Below are 27883 nucleotides of genomic sequence, written 5' to 3'. Positions count from 1 at the left end.
TTTAGCACTGTCTTTGTCTGCTAACATTTTTCCTCCTTCTCTAGTAGCTTTTATCTGTGTCCTTTGGATCACATATTTTACTTAGTTTGTTTTAGTAGATTGTTTCAAATGTTTGTGTTTTGTATTTTTGGTTTTTTGCCTTTTTCTTTAGGACTGTGTTATCTCACTGAATTTCATTCCACAGTTGCTGAATCGCTTGGTTATTTTGCAGCAGGTCCATTCCTCATTTTCTCTTTTCATGTTTTTCAGTGAGAAATAAGAGAGCCTCTTCCATTTTAAACAGTAGTCTTACACACATAGGCCCATGTCTCCTTTTGCATACACCATCTTCTGCCTTGCCACATCCATCCTGCTTCTCTCTCCCTCTCAAACTGTGCTTCTCTTTCTTTTGTGTTTTCTTTCCTGCCATTATACCACCTTTTTGGTCCAGAATTGTCCTTTGGTAAATTATAGGTAAATATTTACTTCTTCCAAAGAGAGTTCATTTTATGCCTTTGAAATTTGGTAAAACAACTCTGGGCCAAATTTGGGCATCATTAATATTTTGTTTGCAGTTTTCTTGTATAGTATTTTTGGTGGGAAGTGGGGAGGGTGTGGGGTTTTTCTGTTTGTTTTTGTTAAACAAGGGTTTTTTTCAGGGAAGGACTCCATAACCCACTCTAAGTTGCAACATTACTTTCCATAAGTTATTCCATTACAATGAGTAGATTGTGTTGCGCTGTAGAATCCAATTTTTTTATGTGACTATCTATCTGGGGCAAGCTGCTGTGGAACAGAAGAAAGAGGTTTAGAAGCTGGGGCACCATTTGTTTCAGCCTTAAATGGTTGGTCCTTTCTGAAGACAGCTTTTGAGGGGTTGGGGGTTGATCATTCTTCATCAATTGTTAGATAATACGTATTCACTTTCTAGGCAATTTTTCTGTGACTGCAAGTCCACAGTGAGGTCTGACAGATAATCTGAATTCACTCCTTTGCTTTTGCTGCAGAGACAGATGTTCTGCTGGGAAATTACACCCTCAGCATCACCTGTGCTATTCCACTTCTTTCCCTACACGCACACACTTTTACTTTATTAGTATTCTCATGGAAATTTAAAAAACCTTTGTCAATAAAGTAAAAAAGAGAAGGATTCAGTTCTTACTATCTCAGAGATTTGTCTTCCTGTGAAGTTTATTTTAGCTGGGGTTTTGTCCACACAAAATGTTTTCTATTCAAGTGCTTCCAGTTCAGTCATCTGGCCCATCTGAAATCTTGCAACTTCAAGGTTATTGTACATGGTGCTATCTTTCCAAACCTGAGAAGAAATAAAAGTTTAAACTGTGTTGTGTTTACAGGGCTGATACTCTTCAAAAAAAAAAAAAAAAACCAACCTTTTTTAAATCTGCATAGTAAACAGAATTGTAAATATCCAGTGTTACTAGAATGTTAGACCAATGTGAATTGCCCAATTTCCCTGTAGTCAAACTAATCTGTCTGGAATAGCACAGTGGTAGATAGGAAGAGGGGTTGTTGAGAAACCATGTCATTCTCACACAGTTTAAAGTAGAATTCCACTACAAAATTCATAGTGAACATAGCATTTCTTTTAACCAAATAGGAGCATCACAGTAAATTTATCAGCTCCATCCAGGAGCCATTTAGGCAGTTGTGTGTTGCCTATACAATTGTGAAGATTTCTTATTAAACATTTTCAGAATCAACATAATTGAAACTAAATATTTTAAACTCTCAATATAAATACCTGAAAATATTAGCAATAGAATTTTAAATCAGGTCATATAGTTTTGTTAGTATTCTGTCTAATCATCAAACAGGACCTTGATTCAGAGCTACTGTAGTTACAGCTGTATAAGAAAATATGGATTTTCTGTTGAAAACTGATGCTTAACACATAATTTTAAGCACTGTTCTTTGATTTTTCTCACTTACTGTCCTTAGGCCATCTTGTTTCTTATGGGAGGGGTGGGGAATCAAATTTCTTGTATCAGATTCTGACCATCAGCTTAAATATACCCTTCTGTTTAAATATACTTATCTCATGCAAAATATTTAAGAATGTTGCTGAAAATATGTGTAGCCTCTGTCTTAGATCCCAGGAGCTTGCCCATTTTATCTCTGTATTTTGCATTCTTGTTAACTTCTGTAGCTCATAGGCTCTGTGCTCTCTCTGCAGGTCCAGTCTAGGTGCAGCAGCAAGGAGAACATCCTCAGAGCAAGTAAGTGCAGAAACTTCTTAGCTCTATTGAGAAACTAGGAGAGCTCAGAAGACAGCAAATGATAGTCAGATCAGAGGTGGGACTAAGCGGGTTTGCAGCAGAAATTTAGTAGCTCAAGACAGTGAATTCCAGTCTAAAGGTAAAACTCCAAATAGCTCATAGTGTTCATGTATTAATGGAAAGTCACCTTTAAATTTATTCTTCCAAGTTGTATTTCTAATGACATGGAGTTCTGTCTTGTTTGTGATGTTTTGTTGTAAATGATCATGTGTGTGCAGGTTTTATGGGCAAGAATTAACACTCAAAGACAATGAAAATGGAGATTCTCCACTTGAATGTACATTATTTTTATTTTCGTACTTGAACATGAACTTGAATGTTGGATTACATAGAACCAAACCAAAAAGTGCAAAGGTTGAGAGTTCACATTTGATCCAAATGATGTCTAGTTTAATTTGCACAATTCTTTTTCTTTGTGTTAAGGGAATCTTTTCTATTCTAAAATTTGATCCACCATATGTGCGTGTATATGTGTAATGACAGGACTAGGAAGTTGTTTTGGTGGTAAAAGAACAGGCTGTCAAGAATTTTCTACCTTATGCAACCAATTGAATTAGCTGCTTCAAAGCTAGAGGATTATTTTGTTGTACAAAGTGCAGCTTAGTGTAAGTAGTTATTTTTAGAGCTATCTGACATTTCACATTAGTGAAAGATAACTTGGTGAAGTCTGAGGAGTTGTTTAATGTCATTTCCTTGTAATTAAAGTACCATTTAGTAGTTTTACAATTTAAAAAAATCCTTTGTTAGTCTCTGGGTCTATTTAAATCTTTGATACCTCTAATGGAAGTGTTAGCATTTGTTTGTAGGAAGAAATGGGAGAGAGAAAGTAGTTGATACACCAGCATCTTTTTTCCTTCCTTCATAAAGGCTATTCATGCTATTGTTAAACCTAAAGGGGCTCTATTTTCTTGACTTTTCTTGCAGAAATAATGGTTGTTACTTTTGGTGTTGGAAAAAAGATGTCAGAGATTAGGGAAATTTAACTATTTCCAAAAAGTCTATGTTGGAGAATGCATTTCTCAGAAGATTGTAACAGAACCTTTGACTTAAGAAAATGACATGCATTAGGGACAGACTAGCAAATCTGAAGGTTGTTCTCTGGGGACCAGTCAAAGCATTCAAAACTTGTGAATTCTATCACTTTTTAAGGTTTAAAGAGGTGAAATGTCAGTTTCTGAAGTAGCTAACAGTGAGTTTTAAGTAGCAGTGAAATTACAGCTAGAAGCAGTAAAAGCATCTAGTGGCAAGAGCATAAAGGTTGTTCACTGCTACACAATTCCCTCAGCTTTCATTGCTGTGACATGTTTTTTCTTAGCTTTTTCCTTGATATTTTCCAACTTAAAGCAGCAGGAGAATGTTTTTAGCATGTGTTGTGTGGAATCTGCTGGACCTTCAGGAATTACATGGCTGCTAAAGCAGGGTTTCTTTCTCTATGCAGAGGCAGGTGTGGGAAGTTTGACTGTATTTCACAAATGCTTTCCTTTTCCTCTTTAATGATGTTGTCAACAAAAAACAGGCACAATAACTGGAAATGTGAGCTTGCTAGAGAGATCCTCGTTTATAAAACCAGGAATGAAGTTTTTCCATGCTACACTTTTATCTTACAATAGTTTAATTTAGATCATTTGTCCCTAATTTTCTTATGAAAAGTTAGGTTTGAGTTTGCAAACTCTTAATATAGTTAGAAAATGTCTCATCAGCTCTTTCTCTCTTCTTCAAAATGCCAGCTGCTATCTTAAGGAAAGGAATTAAGTCAATTAAAAATTATATGTGCTTGAAAAATTCACAGTGCCTGCTTTTGTCATCATGCTATCTTCTAAATACGTACAAAGAGATTGTTGAAAGAATTTCTTCCAAAATCATTCCTGGAAGAATTAGGTGGGCAGTTTTACTTGTCTCTACTTCTTCCTCTGAAAGATAGTTACTCTGTTAAAAGCAAAAAATAATTAGTGAGCAATGTCTCACATAAAAAGGTAAGCATGTGTTAGTGCTGAACAAGTATAGTATATATAGATTAATTAAGAAACCTCCTCTTCTGAAGGAAGGACTTAGACTGAATGATTGTTGTGCTATTTTTTACTTGCTTTTTATTAGAAGACTGCACCTGAAGCAATAATGTATTTTTTTTCAGAATCTGAAGGCATGTGCAGCAACAAATGAGATATTTATGCAGTGACTGCAAAGCAAAATCATGTCATTAAAAATAAGTTTTTATTATTTAATGCTTTCTGTACTGTAATTTATGTTACTTAAGAATATAATTACATATCACATATAGAACATCATCCACTTTGGCTCTCATAAATACCTTCTTGTTCTAGGTGAATCCTTTCAAGATACTCTGCAATTGTAATTGTCTGAATCTTTCAGTTTATATCTGTTGCTCTTGTTCATGTATTCCTGCAATAGTTCTCTCTTCAGTTGCTTGTCTTCATTTCCAAAATCCTTCAGAGCTTGTTGTCCCTTTGTTTAATCTCTCAGTAAGTATCATGAAATCAAACACACTGTTGGTTTCATTTTCAAACAACTTCTGTCATATTTTCTCCCTACCTGTCCGTCACACTTGGGAAAAGCAAGCTTTCTTAGGCTGTCCTACTGCCTTCACTCCAATCATACATTTAAACAACACTTTGCTGTGGTGACAACAAAATCTTGACCGTGGGTAGGATGCCCACCTGCTGGAGACACTGTCTGCTGCCTTGACTGCCCATGCTTTCATTGTGCTCTCTCTCTCTCCCTTTCTAACCTGTGGAGTCCCATCTCACTCTTGGATGGTGGGCTCACGGGCACAGTGTCCATTGTTGTGCTTTACCTGTGCACAGCACAGAGCACGTTGAGATGTGTTTGTGCAGAACAGAATGGAGTGAATTGTCCTGAGTTCATAGAACTGAATTAGTCTCAGATTATCCTCCTCAGTATAAAATACTGCATCACCTGGAAGGGCTTCTGTTGTACATGAACCAATCTTTTCATGCTCATCAAGACTTCTGGTATGTTCTTCCCTACAGATAAGGATATACATTCTCTTGATTCTAGTTGAATACAGTGTCTTCCCAGGGTCAGACATGAAAGCTCAATAGTGATAACTAACTAATTTAATTTGCTCCAAAGTGCTGATTAGTTTCAGTAAAATGGTTTAAATGAACGTCACTACAGCAATCTGCTCACTGTAGCCCACATGAATTTGCTCTTTCTCATTGCAGGTCACAGTGCTGTTGACATTACCAAGGTAGCAAGAAGACATCGCATGTCTCCATTCCCATTGACATCTATGGACAAGGCCTTCATCACAGTTCTGGAGATGACCCCAGTGCTTGGAACAGAAATCATCAATTACAGAGGTATATTAAATTGGATTCTTTGTGAGCATGAGGGCAATAACTTCCCTATTTGACAACCTTCCTGCTCTTTCATTAATGTTGTGAGGTGTCTGATACAGTGCTTCCTCCAGGAAAAACTGCTTTAGGAAATACCTGTAATAGGGGAAACCTTTCAAAGTTAGGGGAATGTCAGTTGAACTCAGTGGTGCTCCCTGAAGGAGTCTGTAAAGGAACACTAATAAAATACATTAATTAATTTTCTTCCTGTTTGTATTATGTACAGTAAAGATGTTATACTCAACCTGAATGTGCCTCAGTGGACTTTTGTAGATACCAAGTAGCTGAAAGCTTTACTGTGATTGGTTCCCTCTGTTGTCTCACTGTGGAAGATTCTCACTAAGCCCCTTTCCCATCTGAGATTAATGATCAAAGCAAAGTGATTATTGATTCCAGATCACTTTTTTCCATGTCTTTAACAGTTCATCTTAGTCTCTTTTTCCTGTTTCTAGTTAGCCTGCTAGTCATTCCAGAATTTTCCTCCTCTTCTCATGAATACAATTCCTTTTCTGTTCTAACACTACATGATCATTTTCTGAAATTACTTCCTTTTAATGTTTGATCTATTGAAACTTTGTAATTAAAGAGTAACTGGTTTTGATTTATATAGTGAGGTTGTCTTCAAAAGCGCCAAACAGCGAGCAAAATATCAGACTTTGTGACTGTATCTATACTCATAAGTAGGGATAGATGAAGTGGCCCTAAAAAGAATTAGCAAAGCATCTCTCATGTTTGTTCAGCTAAACTATCCTCCTTCCTGAAATACTATACTCATAATGTTTATTAGGTGCCTCCCTAAGCTTCTGCTATTCCTTACATCAAGCCTAGACATTATGTGGGAGAATGTTCTTGGCATATAACAAAACCATGACAGGAAATATGCTGACAAGTAAACCTAAACTAGGTAGGGAAGCAGAAACCTCTTCCAGGGATTCTTCCAGATTGTCCAGAAGTAAGGTGGTGAGTGAAGGGATTGTGGAACTATAAACCTCAAAAGGCAAAAACATTTGGGACACTGGTGTGCTAGACAACAGAAAGGTACAAATGGTTTCTGAATGGAATATTCTGTCTTCTGGCTTGGAAGTTCAAAGTTTTCATGCTCTTTGCCAAATCTTTGTGCTACCAGGAGCCTTGACATACTCATTTAGCAGACTGTATGCAATATCACACCTGTGCATTTAGTGACTCTAAGCAGAATTCAGTGCTCCTCTATGCCTTGGCAGCAGGATTTCTGAGAAAATGCTCCATATCCTGCATTCAGAACAGCACCAATACTGGATCAACAGGGAATATGCATAATACACCCTGTACTTTCATAACAGCATGCAGATTAGAAGGCACTAAGGCATAAATGCCTGAGCATAACTATGGGTCCTTTTTGGGTATCTGTCAGCTAAGTGTCTTTTCTAAGACAGCCTTTTATGAGCAGTATGATGAGCTTCAGTGTTGGGTACATTTAGTCCAAATCAATGCTGTGCATGCAACCCTGAACTCCTGAAATGAAGGGTGAAAGACTGGCATCTGCCCCCCTGATAAGCACATCATATATTTATTTTGGTGTGTCAGATACACTTAAGGTACTGGATTATTATTCTTCTTTGAATAAAAGCAGTTTTGATTCTAAGCCAGAATGTATGTATTGTTATTCCTGGCACTCTTATTCTTTCAGAAGTAATGAACTGAGTCTGCTGAGTTGCTTTAGTTTTGACCCTCTTCCCTCTCACCCAAAACACAAGCATTCGATTGATGGTAACTTTAGCAGGTTCAGAGACAGATTCTTGATTTAATGTTCACATGATTATATGAACAATTCCTTCATATTTTTGCACTGTATTGCAAAATTTTGTCTTGCAATTTATTTTTTAAGTAGTATACACTTAATTTAGCACTGTACATTTTCCAAGTACATAGTATGAAATTTCAGGATTGAGCCTGTAAGAGACAGCCTGAAGGACATGTCTGTGTCTGTGATACTGCAAATTCAATTCTCTTAATCTACAGATATAAATCCCAAGATGGAAATACATTTTCAGAAGTTCTTAAAGGATAACCATAATGTTATACAGACAAATACATAGACTTGTTTGTATAGGCATATGTGTGTGTGTGTGTGTGTGTGTGTATCACACACTTATCACACACTTTTGTGTTGGATTAAAGACATTAATTTTGAAGAATGCAATTAATTAGGGACCAGTTTTTCAATTAGTTACCGGTTCATTTTTTTGTTGTTAATATACATCAAATTTCAGAAAATTGTAAAAATTTAGTTCTGGAGGTCTGAAACTGCGTTTAGAAAAGCCCTATTGTGCTGTGTTGTTTTCTTTGTGATTTTGTGTCTTGAATTAGAACTGAGCTTCTGAAAACCATCTTTCAGGAGCACAGTTTCTCTCCAAGGAATGTGAAATGTGAAAAATTCTGAGTGCTAATTGCCTAATTAATTTAACCTGATTTAGTTAAAATTAAACATATTTCATAGCATTCATCCTCATAAATAAAGCTGCTGAATGTTATTCTGTACAAACACCCAGTACAGTCCTGATTTTATTCTTGATTAAGTCAAGGTAGGCTGTAGTCTCACAGATCTATCTATTCTCTCCTAACATAAGGGAGAGGATTATCAAAGTTATCTTTTGAAAAATGACTTTCACACTGGCGTGCTGCTAAGTGACCATGTAGATCATTTAACCTTTGTCATATTTAAAAAAAAATGGACTATCCTAAAGCATTTTAAGGAAGTGTCATAAACCCAAGGCATCTGAAGCATATTTCTCACCTGCCATCATTGATATCTGGTATGAAGCCCCAGTCAGGCTTTTATTCCAAATAAATGCAGTTACCTGAGTATAGCTCTATGGGCACATAAGGTTAAGTTTTTAGACAACATGATTATGATTATTCTTTTGAAACTAAGAAGATGCAGAAGTTTAATTGATAATAAAATTATAATGCAGAAGCAATCTACATTTTATGAGCTTAAGCCAGAGAACAGCACATTTATTCTTGTCTAATGGATTGGTTTGGTAGCATTGGCTTTTCATATCACACTGAAGTGCTACCAGGGTGCTATTTACAAAATCCATCACTTCCCAGTACAAGATGTCTTATTGCTGTGCCCCAAAGAAATCAAAGTTCCTCATGGAATTGTACCAGGTTCGCCACCTAAGCTTAATACCCACATTTGAAAAGTGAGTTTAATGTAATTCTCCATTTTGTGTCAGAGAGCTATGAGCATCACAAGGGGCAGTTTGATGGCATTAAAATAATTCAGAACATCTTTCTGAATTATAATTAATCAAAATAGGATCAAAATGTATTTTTAGAATATTTTCTTAAAAGAGAGCGCAGAGGTAGTTAAGATTGTCCTCTAGTTGCTGACTTGCTTCATTTTAAATGCCTAAGGCTGCTTCAGCAAGTAATTCTTATATTTTTCTTCTTGTAATGAAACTCATTCCCATTACTGGGTAGCCATTTATTCCTTTCAAATATTGCATGGCAGTATGCCATGAACATACTGTTCAACTTTGCTCTAATTGGTGTGATTTTGCATGCAGACAAGAAGCAAAATGAAGGCATAACATGACTGCTAAAATTGGAAGTATCACTTTTGTATGAGGTTTTGAGCCTCTATGAACAAAGGATGTTTTTACTAGGCCTTTGATAGCTGCCTTTTCAGTGCTATAATTTAAATGTCTGCATCTGCATTCTTTTACTGAGTATAAATGTACAAGCTTCTGTGAGCTTTCTAATAACTTCTGTGTTGTGTATCACAGGCACTGATATGCAGGTTTGCACAGGTGAATTAATGGCCATTACAAAAGTGCTTTTCTAGTTGCTTTAACAGGTTTCAGCAGCATTTTCATGGCAATACTTATTTCAGCAATGCAACATGAAGAGTAACTTCAGGCTGAAAGTTGATACCTACAGATGTGAGCACAATGTTGTTATTGTTACAATACTTAATTGCTAACTAAATCACTTTGTGTTAATAAGTAAAATACAATCTTCATTATAATACCACTTCACTGGAGCTGAACGTTTTCCAATGAGTGGGTGAACTTTTTTAACAAAATCTGCCCATTTAGTGTGCAGCACTATCTCTTCTGTAAAATGAAAATCACACTTGATGCACTTCTCTTTTTTGGCATGTCTCAAAGACCATAATCTCTAAAGCACATATCCATGCAAATTCTCCTGGCAGAAATAATCATGCATCCTCTCACTCTGTCATATTTTCAGCTGGATATTGCCTTCCAGTGCCACAATGCACCCTAGGAGCAGGCCTCTATTATGAGCAGGGCTTCCCTTCTTGGGCATACTGGAATCAAGCCAGTCTCAGTAGTTCTGACCCATGTGTCCCTTCCTGGTACATCTAATCACACATGTAATAAATCTGCTTTCTCTCTCACACTATCTCAAGGGCCAATTTACATATTTTCCACTCTGTTCCATGTCATACTAAAAAATAAAGCTCTTGCTGATGCCGTGAAAGTACTAGCCACTTGACTGAGGGTGAAATAATTCATATCAGTCTCTACAGGGAGTCTAAGCCAAATTTCAGCTCATCAGCCATAGTTGCTAAGTGAAGAGAAAGAGTATGTTTGAAACAGCTATTGAAATATTTAGAACTATAACACTGTACATTTATATAAATAATTCTGACACTTACATGCACTCACCCTCCATTAAGCAGAAATGCTCTCAGCAATTAGGTGAAGCTAATCTATTGCCAAACTTCTTGGTCAATTTATGAAAACTGCTCCATTGTTAACGTTCTCAATTCATCACCTCTCACCTTCTGTGCACAGGATTCACTTTTGAAATGTCATTTTACAAGTTTTTAAGAAAGAAATTTAATCAAAATTCAAATAAAGGAAATTTTTAAAAATGCATATATTCAAGAGATCTTAGGAGAAAAACTTTTTCTGAAGAAACAAATACTTGTTTTTCTGTCTGGTCCTTAATTGGAGCTATCACCTTTGGGTTTGGATACTTGGCCTTCAGATCTACTGTCAACAATTCCACCATAACCAGGAGCACAGACTTACACAAATCCTTTATCATTACTTTCAGACTCCAGTCTTTTTTCCTGTATGTAGGGTCAAAAAGCTAAAGCCTGAGAGATCTATCTGTCCCATACACACGCATTTCACCTATTGGAGGGCATGGCTGTTAAATTCATTTCCCCCTTTCACTCACTGTAATGACACAGAGCATGTTCTTTTCTCTTGTTTTCCAGATGGAATGGGGCGAGTCCTTGCTCAAGATGTATATGCAAAAGATAATCTGCCACCATTTCCAGCATCAGTAAAAGACGGTTACGCTGTCAGAGGTAAACGCTCGCTTTGCGCACGTGTAGTAGAGTGGCTGCTACTTTACAGCATGTTAATTCACCTGCTTTGGATCCAGCAGGGCTTATTTTGGTTTAGGTTTGATACAGATCATTGCTGGGGTCACGGTTATATAAAATGCACTGCCTTGAAGGAAGGCCACAAAGCTGAGTTCAGATCTTTTAAGTGTGTACAGGTGTACAAGAAAAAATGTACACCCACGTGTGCTCCTAGATGTGCACCTCTGTTGCTCATGCTTTTCTTGGAAACATTTAAAATTCAGGACAATAGCAGAACATCTGTCTCTGAATTACAGATTCATCTTCTATTCCTCTGATGTAGATTTAATGAGGATTTTTTATATATATTTTACGTTTCTGAACTGTTACAGATATTGATTACATCAGAGAATTTTTGAAGAACTTACCATAATGTTCTCTTATGGAAACACCTCAAAAGGAGAGGTCCTTACTTTAAAAATACTGCAGCTGCCATATATAAATAAAATTAGTTTTATGACTGTATTCATTTCAAGCAGCAAATATGATTTCCCAAGAGACCTGAATTCACACTCTGCTTTGCCACTAGGTGCCACATCACTTTGAGTCAGTTGCTTCTCTGTGCATCAGTTTTTCCCTTCGTAAAGCAAGAATAATGATGTTCACCTCATGTGTCTATGAAAGAAATTGAAAATGTACAGAATCAAGCATTATACTAGTAGTGATTTAATCGTGGTAGCGGTTGAATCATCATAACACCATGTTGAAATTTGTACACAGTAGCCAACTTTCTTCTAGGGACATTAAAATATCTTTTTTGTTACTGGCACTTGAAACCATGGAAAGCAACTACCCATGAAAGGGACTGCCTGCAGACCCAGGAAACGGATGTAATCCAGTAGCTTCCCCATACATTCGATATAAAAATAAATTTTCAGGTCCACAAGACGAGTGTGTGTGAGAGACAGGAAGACCAAAATGACTTGTAATGTGGTCTAGGGAGTGCATATGTAGCCAGAGAAATACAGGTAATGTAACACAGAGAAAAGCTAAGAGAATGAGCTCTGAGTAGAATGCTGAGTGACAAGGGCCTTGGGGTCAAGACAATGCTGTCTTGCAACCTGATTGCTGCAGGGTAAGGCAAAGCATGAGTACAATCTCAGTAAACATGCAGAATGAGCAGAGTGATCATGAATGTCATTTTTAGCAACTTCTGACAGAACCAACACACAAAACCTAATTGTGGTGGTGAATTCAAGCAGAGTAATACTGAGATATTTGAATGCTACCACAGCGTGACACTAAAGCTGGTGAAAAGGCTGAAAGGAGTGTCCTATGAGGAGCAGCTGAGGACTTTGGGTTTGTCTTGTTTGAGGAAATGTTGAGAGGTGACCTCATGACTCCCTACCTCATGGCTCCCTGGGGAGGGGAAGGGCACAGGATGTCCAATGTCATTACATTGGAATGGTTGAAAGCTGTGCCAGGGAAGGTTTAGCTCTGACATCAGGAAGTACTGCTTTACCAAGAGGGTGGGCAGACACTAGAACAGACTTCCTAGAGAGTGGGTTGATGCCCCAAGCCTGTCTCTGTGTCAAAGGCATTTAGACAGTACCTTTGATAATTTGCTTTACATGTTGGTTAGCCCTGAATTGATCGGGTAATTCTATTCTATTCTATATTGTTTTGTTCTATTCTTATTATTCTTGTGAACCTGTTATCTTAGGATATGGGGGGGGGGGAGAATCTTTTAAGCAGAGATAATATTGACTGCATTAATGGATACTTCTTACAAAAAATAAGGATTAGCTTTTAGTGGCATAACATGTCTGCCCAAACCCCTGTCCTTTTCTCGTTTTTTTATCAGTTGTGTATCATCTATAAACTTTGTCTCCATATTATTATTAGTGGGGGAATAAAATCTAATTCAGTAGCATTTTATCAGGTTTAAAATAATTTAGTTATTAGGGATTTCTTTCTCTTCTTTTGCTGGATCATACAAGTGCAATTTTTTTTCAGTGCAAGCCTAACAACTGTTTTCAGTAGTGTTACTTGCATTATTCAAGGATATCTAGTTGAAGAGTCCTTTTCTACTTTTTTTGAGTTCACTCTAAAGCTCATAGATTAGTCTGTTTGATAGGCTTTTAAAGCTAAGTTAATTATTAGTCTTCAAACATGGCTAAGTACCATAGATAATGATCTGCAAAGCTGCAGCCAGTGCATGAGTACAAATGTGATAAATCATAGACTGAATGGACATCCTCCCTGAAAGTAGTTCTCCTACCTAACCTAAAAAGGTTACCTGGGTGTATATTCAGGACTCCTGAAGGAAAACCCAAGTTTATTAAGATAAAGGTTGTCACTGATTAGACTTCATCTCTAGGAAATCAACTTTTGACAGCTACAGATTTAAAATTAATAATAATGCAGATTTAAATGTGATCTTTCCAGCCTAGCTTGTTTGATCACTCTTGGCAACATGACTGCTGTGCTTGGAAAGGCAGAGCTGCTTGTGCTTCACACATGCATTACACCATGGTAAAGCCTATAATACCATTAATGCAACTTGCTGAAAGACCTTTGAGGCAGGCAGGAGTTTAAATGTCATTAGTAATTGTGTCTTCATTGTCCCTGTAGAAATGCAGGTTTCCTAAATTGGAAGTCCTGAAGACTTGTTAAATCAGTGATCTCGCACTCCTGATTTTCAGTATTGCAATACTGTCATGACCACCCTTAAATCTTTGCTATTAATGTAATTCCTTCTAGTCTTCATTTACATGACCTCATACTGCCCAGAAATTTTCAGTTAAAAATACTCTGTTTTCTAGAACTTGTGTTTTTCAAAATAATAAACACACCTCAAATGGACATAAAAGGTAAAATGTTTACAGAACTTCTATAACCTTAGTCATGAATAACTGAAGTCACTTAAGAAGTGAACATTATATCATCTTTGCTCTTCTCCTGTTCTTTATTTATAATGCCATCATTTGTTTTGGTCCAGTGTTTACGATTTATGTTGTCCCTTCTAACAGCTGCTGATGGCCCAGGAGATCGATTCATCATAGGGGAATCCCAGGCTGGTGAGCAGGTGAGTACAGTTTCTTTTCTCTTTTTTAATGTATTTTTCTTCTGTAAGATTTTGCTTTGTATTTTTACAAGCCTTGCTAGTGCTCCAAAATTCAATAGTCTTGGATGTGGTGTGAAGTAGGACACAGCTGTACTGACCCTCCTGCTATGTGCCTTGGGACATGATTTCAGAAAGTGAGGTAGTACAGTTACATAAGGAGCTAACAAGGATATCCCAAAATACTTCAGAGCATTGTGCTGACATGTCTGCTAGGAGTGCATACAGTAACGTTCTGCCCTGGTCCACTGTTTGAGGACATGAGATTTCTAGTGGCGCAACAATTCAGAAGCAGAGAAAAGAGGGATTTAACCCCCTCTTGCTGACAGATTTTTTTAAGGATGTCAGCCCAATAACTGTTGTCATAAGATGCTTCCATTTTTCATACTGGTAGCTGCAAAATGAAGTGTATGAATTTTTTATTAAGCTTTTACAGATAGGTAACGAGCAGAACAATCTTGAGGAAGCCTGGCAGCAGCCTGGTTTGAGGCTGGTTTGTGAGAAGAGTGTTTGTGCACCTTAGCTGAAACATGGATTGGTTTTAAAAGCAAGTTGAGCCATGACCTGTTTGTGACCTGCTGTGCTCTATAAATATTCATTAATAGACTCATTTCGTGATTTGTTCTCAAATTCAAGAGCATATTTCATTAAATTTCTGTACTCATACTGGGGTAATGGGGAAAAAAAATCAGTTATGTTCAACTACTGTTAGTCTGTCCATTTAATCATTCCTGGCAGCTGTGTTCAGGAAAATGTGAGTTTGTCCAAAATGTTTCTCCAGCTGTTTCAAGTCCTGATTTATAGTTCTGTGTATTGTATGTGAAATGATGGGAAAGATGATAGTACAGGCAAAACAAAGAATTGATCAATTTTAATGAGTATTTTATAGTATGTCCATTTTGACTGCTAAACAAAAAAGTCCAGGTAAAATCGACATATTTTAAAAGTTGTGTCAGGTTTTAGAAGTATTGCCAGTTTCAGGATGATTTAATTTTTTTTAAATGGACTTGAACTGTCTCTAAATGTATAATAGACATTTAATTTGGCTAATCATGATAGGAAGAACTGTAAAAATTATTTTTGCTTTAGGCCCTATCCATCATCATGAATTATACTTTGGTATAATAGACATCTTCTCAAGTACTGATATTCATGTGAACTTAGAATAATGGATCAGTTGCACAAAATATGTAAAATTACTTGAAATTCTAAAAAAACAAAGGCAGATTAATTCAGCAGTTTTTTAACCTGCCTTATATTTTTAGCCCTCCTGACTGCATTTTCAAGCATTGGTCCAGAATCCAAAAGATTCAAAGACAACTATTTTTACAATCCTTTTTATGATCACTATAAAATAGCAAGAACCAGCAGAGCAACCTGCTGATTTTTCACTCCTGTCACTATTCCCCTGTCATCAATATTATCATTTTGCTAGTTAAGTATCACAGCACAGTGTTGCTTAAAAGCAGTACTGTTGAAGTTGTCTCTAATGGGGGCTACTTCCCATTAGAGGTCTGAAGTGTTTCGGTGTCCTAATCAGTTCAGCAGGTTTGTACAAAAGATAAAAGGGCAAATGGAAGCTGCTTCCCTCCAACAAAGTTCAAGAGCTCACAAATGTCTCTCTACAGGGACAGTCTGTCCTCCCAGATTACGGGGAATAGGAAGGCTCTCTGGCAAGGAACAAAAGTTGGGTGGGAAGCAGGAATGCAGAGAGAGGCTATTTCTGAAAATACCAGTGGCAAGTTAGAAAAACAAGGCTGTTGACCTCAGAATAATTGGTCAAAGTTTTTTTCTGGGGCAAACACATCTTCAGGTTAATCTCCTTCCCAAGAAATTATTTATAGCCTTGGAAGGCTCCTCAGTCTCATTTCACCCTTCAGTCACTCTCAGCAGCAACATTCTGCTTTTCATGTTACAGACCAATTAACAGAATGATTCACAGCAGGGAGTTCAAAATAGATTTAGATTTGGCTCCTACTGTAGGGAAAAAGGTTACATAAATGTTAGTAGCAAGGAAGAAGATGGGACTGAGAATTGCAGGGAGGCCATGTAGCCAAGTTGGACATTTCTGTATCCATTTTTTATTTGTGTGTTTTAATCTGATTTCCTTCTCCAGATGGTAATGTTTATGTTAACCCTTTTTTTGTATATCAGGGAAAGCTTTCAGTCATTACCCTGCTTTGGGAAGGTTAGGGCACACTTGAGATTACTGGTCACAAGCCATCCACAATGGCCTCTGTGTAGAACACTCAGCCATAGCAGAAATGTATTTTCTTCTGTAGACTTACACAGACCATAGCATTTCCTGCAAGACTTCCTAAAGGTGTTTGTAAGTGGCACTGCAACTAACCAGCTACAGTGTTAGAATGAAAAGCAGACATTTTCCACTATCCCATTAACTTGTGCCTTTTTACAGAAAAAGGAGCAAGGATCATTCTAAATGACACAGGAAAGGTGTAATCATGTGCAGGAGAAAATGCCTGAAGTAGGGGTTGTGCTTAGTAAATTATTTCTGGGCTTTATTCAGTGACTAAAATTGATAGGTTATCAGTAATGAAGGCAAAGGACAGAAACCAGTATTGCCCCATTGCAGGTAAAAGTGAGATCTCAAAGGCCTTTTAGAAGAGCTTCTGTGAAATTTTTGCACATTAATATGCTTTCCGAGAAGCAATCATTTCTTTATCTCCAAAAAATCTATCATAGAGGAACACAGCCCTGGAGATTCACAAATAAATCTGATGGCTGACTTTTGTTCATAAAGTTAATCTGATCAAATTCTCAGCAGATGAAAATGAAATTAAATATATGAGCAACATGACCAGTTCTAAAAGCAATTGTATCATGAGTTTGTTTAAATGTATCACATCATTGCATCTCAAAAAATTAATTCATCTAACAATAAACTCCAAAAACATGGTTAGTTACAGCACATTTTATCACCATAGGCTTTGATTTGTGGCAGTAGTAGACATTTTGTATTCTTTATGGTGCATTTTAATAGGCAGAAATTTTTTATGCAACACATTCCTCTGAAATTTGTCATTTAAGCCAGAAATACTTAAGAAATTCAAAACAATATTACCCATTTGTAATGTATCTTTAGATTATATCTACAGTGGTGTGCAAAATACATAATCCAAGGTGTAAGCTTTGCCTTTTGTAACATTTCTTTTTGTCAAATCAAAATTACACACTAGATAGCATTATTTTCCCTTTTAAGCAGCTTTAGTGTAATTGGCAGTGTTTCAGCTATCCATCCACAACTCCTTGAACAGTCTGGGGTGAGGAATAAATGCCATTTTCTTAAAAGTGCTTTTTTTAATCTCATCTGGTTTAGATACCTTCATGATAGCATGAATCTTGCCCTAAAAATACACTAACTGTGACATATGGCAAGAGTGGGTTTATTTATGTTCTTCTCCAAGGGTATTAGATTTCCATTACCTGTAGAAAAGGGTTAAGATTGTCAGTTCTAGGCTCAGTTGTTTCCTGGAATACAAAAGTCGCTGTGATACTGTGGTAAGCCAGGTAAAAACCATCCCAACCTTTTCCAATGGCTTCTGTCCCAAATGTGTAAAATACACACATTTTAAAGTAAAAATCACTTCTCTGGGGTTATGACAGCACTGAAGTGGAGTAGAAGAATGGGCAAGACAAACAGCTTTATGCAGCTGAAGTGCTGACCACTGGTTCTAGAGTCTGGTCGTGTCTCTCAGCCCCTGACAAAAGCCATGGAGTAAATTCCTGCTGGGCAGGAGCAGGTAACAGTCCAGGAAGGTACTGCCTGCTGCCTGTGGGTTGCTGCCAAATGTGTGCTAATTACAGTTTGAGAAGTCCTGGATGTATTCCAGCACTGCATATGGAGTAGAGAGTCAATGTGCACATGAGTTATACGTGTGACACGTACAGAATATGTCACTCTGATCACAGCTGCATAGATCTCTGTGTAGCACATGTTCACTTCTAACAGTGAAAACTAGATAAGCCAGGCTTACTGCAGTGCTGGGAGGAGCCAGCAATGAAATCTCTGTCATTATATCAGCTTCTTTTAGTTTAATTTTTTAGGATTTTTTGTTGTTGTTGTTGTTATTTATTTCTTAAATAGTTATGGTCAAATTACAGTTTTACCCTGTATTTACCCAGACTATTTATTAAAATAGTCTGCCTGGTGAGAAGTGTTATTAAACCATATTATTTGTTTTATCATGTTGTTCTGATATTTTTCTGTTCTTTGTACTGCTTCTGCTAAAACTTTTTAATGTCCTGTGACTTTACAGAATTGTAGAATATTATCAATTTTAGGCAATTCTAAATTGACCCTCGATAGATATTCTCTGTGAACTAGTATTGAGCTGTCTCAGTGTTAGGAAATCTGCCTAAAAATTTAGAAGTTGGTTACATTACTATTATAGCTTGGTTTTTCATAGTGTTCTGGTAAAACAAAACAAAAATCCAACCAATGCAGTTTCAGCCCTGGCAGACAGAGTGCTCTGCAAAAAATATTTATGTACTGAGAACTGCTAGATTTTTGTTCATAGAAGTTTCCATCTAACAGTTAAATTTTTAACCCAGTTATTTTTCTGTGCCAAGTATTTTTCTGAGTATTAGTCTATTCCTTCTTCTGAAAGTTGTTCATGTGATAGAAATATAAGAAGAAAAAACTGAAGCCGCCTAATATGTGGCCATACAAATAAAGCCAGGTATGAATTGGAGTGTATTGTACCTACTGATATCACTCAAAGTATATCAAGAGTCATGCTGCAAATAAGAATTCTGGTCTTTCAGATAGATTACTTCCACAAAGTTCCAGTGGCTTGAAATTCTTTTTTTTTCCTGTTTTTTTTATTTTTCAGCCAACTCAGACTGTGATGCCTGGCCAGGTAATGCGAGTTACAACTGGTGCTCCAATTCCATGTGGTGCTGATGCAGTGGTGCAGGTGGAAGATACAGAGCTCATCAGGGAATCAGATGATGTGAGTCACAAGTTAAAAAACCTCATTTTTCTTTTGTGTGCAGCAGTAAAAGGCACATGATACAATCATGTAAATATGAAAGACAGTCATGCAGAAAAGCTCTTCAGTAACCTGAGAAGTTTGAGGGGTTTTGCATCAGTTCCTAGTGGCAATTCTCACTTTTTAAGGCTGTGATAACAGTACCACAGACCTTCCTGTTCTGACTGATTTTTCATCAAAAATGTTGAATGCTGACTCTAAAATGCTTGGGAGCATGATTTGAGTGAAAGGCAAATGCCTCTTGGAAATCCATGCCTACAGTCCAATTCAATTGCCTACTGTATTCACATTTTAAAACACAGGCTAGTGAAAAACTCACCAGGTAAGAAGGGGAAATGTTTTATTAAATTACATGATGATCTCAGAATAACAGTGAATTACTGCTGATGTAATTAAAGCTGAATATGATTTTCTGTGGGAAAGTGAACTGCTCTAAGTGCTGCAAAATCCATGGGGTGACCTGGGTTCCTTTAAACTGTGCTATGAGGACAGTTCTGTATTACCAGAGTTGGTCTTGTTGCAGCAAAGGAGAATTTGGTGGATTTTGGAGAATACTTCTTATACAAATACCTTCCAATGAATCTGTTTAGGAAAATAGGTTTTGTTATGAAAAAAAGGGAAGTAAATGTTTTTTTAAGTTACAACTAAGATTTTTAAAAGACATTTGTGCTCCTTTAAAATGAGAACATTACAGAATTTAAGACCTCTGGAACCCAAGAAATGGATAAGGTGCATATTCTTCCAGAATGTAGACATAAACTTCTTTTTGAACAGATTTTCCAGCCTGCCTTTAAATCATACTAGTGGACTACCTTACAGATGCTGCAAATAAGAACACAGAAAGAAAACACAGAAAAAAAACTACAGAAAAAAATGAATACTGTAGTACTAATTCTGTATGCACCATTGTCTCAACATAGACATAGAAATGTGCTTTTTATGAAGCAGAGGAGCTCTCTGTAGACAACTTTATGCCAAAGAGTCCATCTTGGACTTCCTTTGTGTTGCTGTGTTTGCTTCTGAATCCCAGCTGTGATTTCAAGGCACTATCACTATCTGCTGTCATCTGAGACACTTCAAGGCATTAAGATGTGTCTCTCACTGACACAACTTCCAAGTTCAGCTTTGGAATGAACTCTGTGTATGGTTCTGTGCTCAGATCAGCCTTTGCTCTACTGCTGCTGTTCTAACAAGCTGTTCCACTTCACCACAGCTCAGTGTCAGCAATGTAATTGCAGCTGGGGTGTAAGCAGATGAATTTTAGTGTTCAAAACTGATAAAGACTACAAAAACTGAAACTCATTCTCAGGATCCTTTCTCATGCCTTAGTAATCTTATTAAATATATAGGTTTTTACATATAATTAACTCAGCCAGCTGTCTAGACTGTCCTTCTTCCTTGCAGGGAAATTATTGAAATTATCAATCCTGCTTTGAGGTTACAGATGTATATGTATAGATTACATCTTCCTGCAAAATACACCATTGCCTTCACTGCTTTTTAATCATTCCATTAGCCTTACTGAGCAAGTTTTTTGTGGCCATTGCCCCCCTCATCTTGAGAGGACTACCACATTGCAAATATAAGCACTACATCATAATGCAAAATCAGAATTTTTTCTAGTCTAAGTTTAGATTTAGTGCTACTGACAGGCTGGCACTATCTCCAAACTGAGTGTATATATCACCAACCCATTTTCAGGGCTTAAAATTAAAAACTAATGATAGAGGTCATGTGCCATTTATTGGCATTGAATGAATCACCAAACTATTGACATTCTGAACAAGGAAATGCATCACACTCTTCAGGCTACTGTCTCTTGTTCACAGTAAATAAACAAGATGAAGGAGCCCCTTTCTGATTCATACAAGGTTCTCAAGTAGGTGTATCCACTACAGGAATCTTCATGAGAATCCTGAAACAGCTGCAGCACAGAGCTTCTCTCCACCTTTCTGCTAATGCAATGGCCTACTGTCTGCCAGACTAATGGTCTGTTTGAAGTGCCATCTTTGAAATGGTTTGACCAGATCAAGTTGCCTGAGAGGAGTAGAAAGAATCCACTCAGTGTGCCAGATCAAGGATGTAAACAGGAAAGCTATATAAACACAGGTATCATTAAAAAAAAAACCAAAAAACAATGGGAAGCTAAAACTACATATTCAGTGCTGGTCCTCCCCTGGTGAGCTCATCACAAAGAGCATTTCTTAAAATGCTGTTCAGTTTTAGCACACATTGTGTTACAACCTTGACAAACAAATCAGGAGAACCATATGATGCTTAAGCCATAATGTCTCAGTGTAATGAGTGCTGTGTAGGCTTCTGAGAAATTAAACATTAATCTTCTTTGGATAGTTCAGCTGACCATACGTGATGTCCTTGTGTTTGTAGGGCACTGAAGAACTGGAAGTGCGAATCCTGGTGCAAGCTCGACCAGGCCAAGATATCAGGTCTGTATTTATTAAAATATCTCTGTTAGGAATTGAAGGGCTGCAGAATTTCAAAGTAATTTTGTAATCATGAGCGGTACTGACATTTTGACAGTCAGACTAAGGAGTGTCCGTGGACAGTCCAGACCTAGAGCAGGACCAATGAAGGAAAGGTACTTTGAATCTCGTCCTGTTTTTTTTTTTCATGTTGTTTTTCTGTCCTGATTTTCAGACCCATAGGACATGACATTAAAAGAGGTGAATGTGTGCTGGCTAAAGGAACCCACATGGGTCCATCTGAGATTGGTCTCTTAGCAACTGTTGGAGTAACTGAAGTAGAAGTTAACAAGTTTCCAGTGGTAGCAGTAATGTCAACAGGGAATGAGGTAAGAAAAGTTTCTTTGGAATTATAGTCTGAAATACTGTATTTTTTTTTTTTTTGAGGCAACATTTTGGATAGTGACTTCCACCCTACTCCCAAGCAGACTCACTTTTGACAGCAACTCATGCTGACATGAGCTATTTTTGTGAGGCACCAAACCATAATAATCTGCTTGTGTTTTCTCCCTTAGGGGCTTTCTCACAGGTCTCACACTCTCTTTGCCAAAATTTTGCTAATGTATCCAACTGTGTGCTGGCTGTTTTCCTCCTGCCAGCAAGGGAGAACCTGTGGGGTAGTTGGGGTTGCAATTCATGTTGCCAGTCATGACTGAAGAGTAATTTCTTTTAAGCAACAGCCTTTATGTCTATAACACAAATGGCAGACAAGCTGACTTGGAAAACTCAATAGTTCCACCAAATGCCTTCTTGCAGTACTGTGCCTCAATATTCTGTCTTATAGTGGCACATGTTGAAATCCAGACACTCTCCTGTTGGTAGAACAGCAGACCAGCTTTATAATTGTTTTAACCGCATCAGAAAAATCAGGTTTAAGATTAACTTAATTTACTAACTTTGCATATGTTGTGTGTTGACCCAGGCCAGCAACTGTGCCCTCTCACTTCTTCCAGCAGCAGGACAGAGAAAGAATAGGAAGAGCAAAACCTAAAGAACGTGTGGGTTGAGAGATGTGGGTTAAGAGAGCATGAAGTTTTGACTGTCCTTTAAGACAAACTTCTCGAAATCCAGCCACAAATATTAACTCAGTAGCTGTATTCTGGTACCGCTTGAATATGTTCAATTTTGAAAACTTTTCATAGGTTGAATTTTGTCATCTGGGGCACAGATTATTGCCAGATTTCATAGCATAAACGGGGTATGGCAGGCAGGAACCAAACCACTAAGTGAGGAAAAATCCATAGAGCTACAAGGATTACAGGTGGTGATTTTCTGATTGGTAACTTCCATGTGATTGAAGATTCTTGCATGGCATTAAAGGGTCCTTTACTGATGTAGACATTCTCTTCTGTAAAATGCTAAAATATTCTTTAACATCCTGTGACAATCTTCACAGAAACAGAGCTGCAAGCCAAAGCACAAAGTTTACCCATGCTCCACTTTTCATTAATCTTACCTTACTACCTAATGCTGCAATTTTGACAGATACATTCTTATTAGTAGTATTATTTACATCCTGTCAGTATTGTGTTATCCTTTTGTATCCTACAATTTCTAATTTATATAAAACATACATTTACATTTGTATGTTTTGTAGTTTAGCTTCCAAAATACATAACACATGTGAGGTAATTGCCACGTTAGACTATCTTAAGAGAAAGTTTTTAATCCATAACAGTAATTGATATAAGAGCTAAGCATAAGGCTTCTGACAATTAATCTGATGCAGACTGTTGTATTTAAAAGACATATTTTTTGGTGAGCAGACAATGAAATTCAAAATGCTCATTAATGCCTTTAAATCTGGTTAACAACGTCAGTGAGGTTCCCTAAAAATTAAGTTGTTCCTCATTTAAATAGGAACAATAAAGTGAAAACTTTAAAGTTTTTTGTTTGATTGCTAATGTCTGAGATTAGAAGCCATGTACTCATAAGGAGTAGGAATGTTTTGCAGTCATGAACCAGTAGAAACAAACTAAACAACATGGAGGATTGGACTAAACAAGCACATTACATATCTTACTAATTTAAATTCACTAAATCACTTTATACATATGTTTCATGATATGTGTCTAAAAATACCCTGTCCAACCTGAAGATTAAATTCTCCCTTGTGTAAAGCACAGTGTTCCAAGGAGACTAACTGAGAGTGTTTCTGGTTTTATAGCTGCTGAATCCTGAGGATGACCTCTTGCCAGGCAAGATTCGGGACAGTAACCGTTCAACTCTCCTAGCTACAATCCAAGAGCACGGCTATCCAACAATCAACTTGGGAATTGTGGGGGATAAGTAAGTACCACATGTTAGTAAAGATGTCACTTCATATTCATGTGATGCACTTCACGGCATCCATGGGAAAAAGAAATACCAGAGAAAATGTCACTCATTACAAATGTCACGGTGTTGTGACAAGGCACACCTTGGAGAAAGTAGTTCACCCTTTTCATTATAGCAAGAAATAAGTCTATTCTAATATTAGAACGAATCTTATGGAAAAAAAAAATATTTCATGGTGTTTAATTTGTTTTGCATTCTGTTTGTTGAAACAGATAATCTATTTCCTGTTGCAAATTGAATTTATTGCTGCAGTATCCTTCCAAGCACTATACTTAAAACACATAAGGGGAGACAGTTCTACAGCAGCTACACTTTTTGTGGTCAAATAAAGGGAGAAGGAAAGTTTCTCTCAGAGTTTATTTTCCATGCCAAAATTGATCTAGAGTATAAAATTTTGTCATATTCTGAGTAATTGTCTGTTGAAGAAAGCCCCACTGCTGCATATTGGTCATCATTTCTAGAAATATGTAGAAGAATTGGGGTTTTTTTTAACTTTAGTGGTCTTTACTTTGATTGCCACAGAGTAGCACCCTACTGATCAGTCTTTCTCTTCATCTGCCAGTGATTGCTCCTTGTTTCCCAGTGGTAGTGAAGTGACATCTCTTGAGGGCTCTGGGATAAATGATTGAAGTGTTCAGCTTTCTGTCCTTCCCAAGACTGGGCAGCGACTGCTATCCATGGTTTGAGTTTCTCAGCATAATGTATTTCCTCAATGTATTGAAACCTGGAGGCTTTGAATAGTCTTTCTTGCTTTTCAGTTGGGATATCAAACCAACTGACAGACTTGGTTTGACAGGGAGTTGTTCAGCTCATCCCAGTGGGTAATTAAAAGTAAAAATAATTTAAAAAATGAAAAATAGATGAGCAGATGACAAGGTCCCAGTCAGGGACTAAAAGGGAATCCAACCAGGTTACTATTACAGAGCAGGTCATTTCAAACCCAGTCTTCCCTAAAGCAGTATTCAATACAAAACATGACTAGCTTGACAGAAAGTGTATGAATGGGTCAGCCACTGCATGGTTTTGCAATAATTAAACCAACCTGCATGGTGGCTGCAGGAAATGCAGCTGAATTTGAAGTATTCATACAGGGAATGTGACATCACAGCTGTGATCTTAGGGAAGGCAAACCCTTTTGGATACTCTCACTGCATCCAGGTATCCCTTTCTGCTTCTCTAGCCTAGCAAACCACTGCAGTTCCAAACAGCAAGAAATATCCAGCCCTCCTGCCCATGAATGCTTCAGTTTCAGGTGGTGATGTCATACAGAGTCTAAACTAATGAGGCTGTTTTTTCCAGGAGTGGTATCTAAATGTCCTGGGTCGATAGAGCTTTCTATATTATAAGGACCTTTTTAAACTTTAAAGCATAAGTAGAAAAGTTTTCAAATGAAACTATTATGTCCAGAGATCAGGTTCTAGATTTGTGTAGCTATGAAAAAAGACAACAGTCACAAAAAGTCTCTTACCTCCTGGGAGTCATCTCTGTGTAGAGGGATTGTCAGGGGTTTTCTTCAGCAAAATACTGTAGGTGGAACTTTTTACCACCTGCAGGAGTAAAAGTAACAGCTACTGTTACCAACATTATTGTCAATGACAGCTTAATCCTGTGTTACCAATGGCTTCATCCATTGGTAACAAATGGTAGGAAAGATGCTTTCCCTGGTAGTCCCCTCTGGAAAAATAAGGGTGTAAAGCTTGTTTGTTCCTTATGGCTTTGTCCTAATCAAACAGGTATAGTCTCAACTTTGCTGTAAAGCCAACACTATCAAAATGAGAGTTTAACTTAAGGTCATTGCACAAAACTGTAGCTATGTACTCCATTGCCTTCAGGAATTGTTTCTGTGACCTCCTAGGCATGGAGAGTCTGTGAAGATAAATAATTTTGAAAGCTCTCAGTAATAAATGGCAAATAACTTTAGAATCACAGAATCATTTTGGTTGGAAAAGACTTTAGGATCATGAAGTCCAACCAGCATTGCCAAGTCCACAACTAGACCATGTCCCCAGGTGCCACACCTGCATGTCTTTTAAATACCTCCAGGGATGGAAACTCCATCACTTCTCTGGACAGCCTGTTCCAATGCTTGATGGCCTTTTCAGAGAAGAAATTTTTCCAGATATCCAATCTAAATCTCCCATGCTGCAACTTGAGGCCATTTCTTCTCATCATATCGCAAGTTACTTGAGAGAAGAGACTGATCCTACCTGTCTATACCCTCCTTTCAGGTGGTTGTAGAGAGTGATAAGGTCTCCCCTGCACCTCTTTTTCTCCAGGCTGAACAATTCCAGGTCCCTCAGACACTCCTCATCAGACGTGCCCCAGATCCTTCAACAGCTTCATTGCTATTCTTTGGAATGTCTTTCTTGTAGCGAGTGAGATTTAAGGCCCATGAGAACTTTTTGCTTTTCTACATTTTTTACAAGTGTATTTTATTACCTTTTTTTACTTGTCAGATGCTAGCTGAGCACCAGGCAGCAAACAAATATATCAGTCTAAGGAAGTGCCTGCAGCTTTGCTTTCAGTTATGTGAGAGGTGAATTCTTTTGAATCTTAGCCACTAAAATGATCTCTGAGTCTTGTGATAGCATTAGCTTGGCAAAGGTAGTTTCAGTTCTTTTTAAATGCTTGGTTTTCTGCTTTTTTCTGTTTCATGCTAACAAAGCAGCTTCTGCAGTGGTCATTACCTTAGCTCATAGAATAGAAATAAGGAGCCTCCAATGGCGGAGTATACTTTGCAGTAAGTTTTGAAAGAATAATTCAGTACTGTTGACTTAGCTAAGAATCTTCTGCACCAGATATCAGGATTCAGTCTTAGCAAGTCTTCTGCCATTCTTCCACACTCACATGCCCAATCCATATCTTTACAGCAAAATGCACCAGCAGCTCTGTTTCACTCAAAAGGAAAACCCAACAGTGTAAATCAGTTTGATAAGAAGTACGGTGTTATTTCATTATGTAATAAAGCTAACAGAGTGTTGCCCATACACTACAAATATTTCAGTACATATATCTGGACTAACATGACTGATTTGATGGAGTACTGTGGCACTTGAGCAAGTGCCGGAGACTTACCAGAAAGATGTTACAAAGGGTACAATGTTGACACTTTAGTTAGCATGTTTGTGGAAGAGAGGAACAAGCCTTCAGTGTCTGTTTTATGGTTTACTGAAGTTAAACCATAGTTTCTGTGTGTTTGTGTGTGCTCATATATATGTGTATTTTGTGTGTATAATATGTATCCAGACATTGAAAAACAGGAAGATTTTATATGCCTGCAATATCTACTGGTGCAGTAAAAATACTGGTGTAGAAACATACTTTTCAGAAGGAAAAATTTAAAACTTGTACTTTTTTTTTTTAAATGTATCATGGTATATATTTCTTTCTTTCCATACTTTAGATTTGGGTAGTTGTTTTCCCATTTCCTTTTTTTAATACAATTTTCATGGGGTGAATTTTGCTTAATTTTACTGGGAGTATCACTTCCTGTGCACCATAAGCACTAATGGAGTGTGAGACAGCAGCTAATAGGGAGCACAGTTGAGTATTACAATTGCTGTAATGGGTCAGGTTTCTAATAACCATGGAAATCCTCTTCAATCATATTTGCAGATCTAATATTCAAGCATAAAAATGTTTTTAGAGTAGTATTTGCAAAGACAAACTTAGAGGTTATTCCTGTGTAATTTCAGCATACAAATCACTCAGGGGTGTTTAGGTAGCTTGTCCAGCTGCTTTAAAGCCCAGGATTGTGATAAATGTGAAAAGATGGGAAGCACACTGAATGTCTGGGTTTCTGAAGAGTAATTAGAAGCATTTTTAAGATGCCTTTGCATATTAATCATACGTGAAGTTACATTTTGAACTGGCCACTCAAGTCTGACTTTGCCTAAAGCTGTACTTTCATTTGAAACCAATATTATATTTCTTTTGGGAGCATTT

The 27883-nt window shown here is 37.3% G+C and overlaps 1 protein-coding gene across 20 annotated transcripts in view; it reads left to right on the top strand.

Moving 5' to 3' along the window:
* The window catches only part of GPHN (gephyrin), a 271212-nt gene that overhangs the window by 218887 nt on the left and 24442 nt on the right, over positions 1 to 27883 (top strand). For all 20 annotated transcript variants that reach the window (XM_050975933.1, XM_050975932.1, XM_050975921.1 and 17 more), the window contains 8 exons: positions 2174 to 2216; positions 5480 to 5617; positions 10893 to 10985; positions 14015 to 14070; positions 18960 to 19079; positions 21507 to 21565; positions 21777 to 21930; positions 23769 to 23890. In XM_050975933.1, the coding sequence (XP_050831890.1) occupies positions 2174 to 2216; positions 5480 to 5617; positions 10893 to 10985; positions 14015 to 14070; positions 18960 to 19079; positions 21507 to 21565; positions 21777 to 21930; positions 23769 to 23890 (785 nt within the window). The remainder of the gene's footprint in view (positions 1 to 2173; positions 2217 to 5479; positions 5618 to 10892; positions 10986 to 14014; positions 14071 to 18959; positions 19080 to 21506; positions 21566 to 21776; positions 21931 to 23768; positions 23891 to 27883) is intronic.

Source organism: Serinus canaria, chromosome 5 (genome assembly GCF_022539315.1).
Source record: "Serinus canaria isolate serCan28SL12 chromosome 5, serCan2020, whole genome shotgun sequence".
In the NCBI taxonomy this organism is placed as follows: Eukaryota; Metazoa; Chordata; class Aves; order Passeriformes; family Fringillidae; genus Serinus; species Serinus canaria.
The sequence above is the reverse complement of the archived record's forward strand: the minus strand, read 5'-3'. Positions and strand labels throughout refer to the sequence as shown.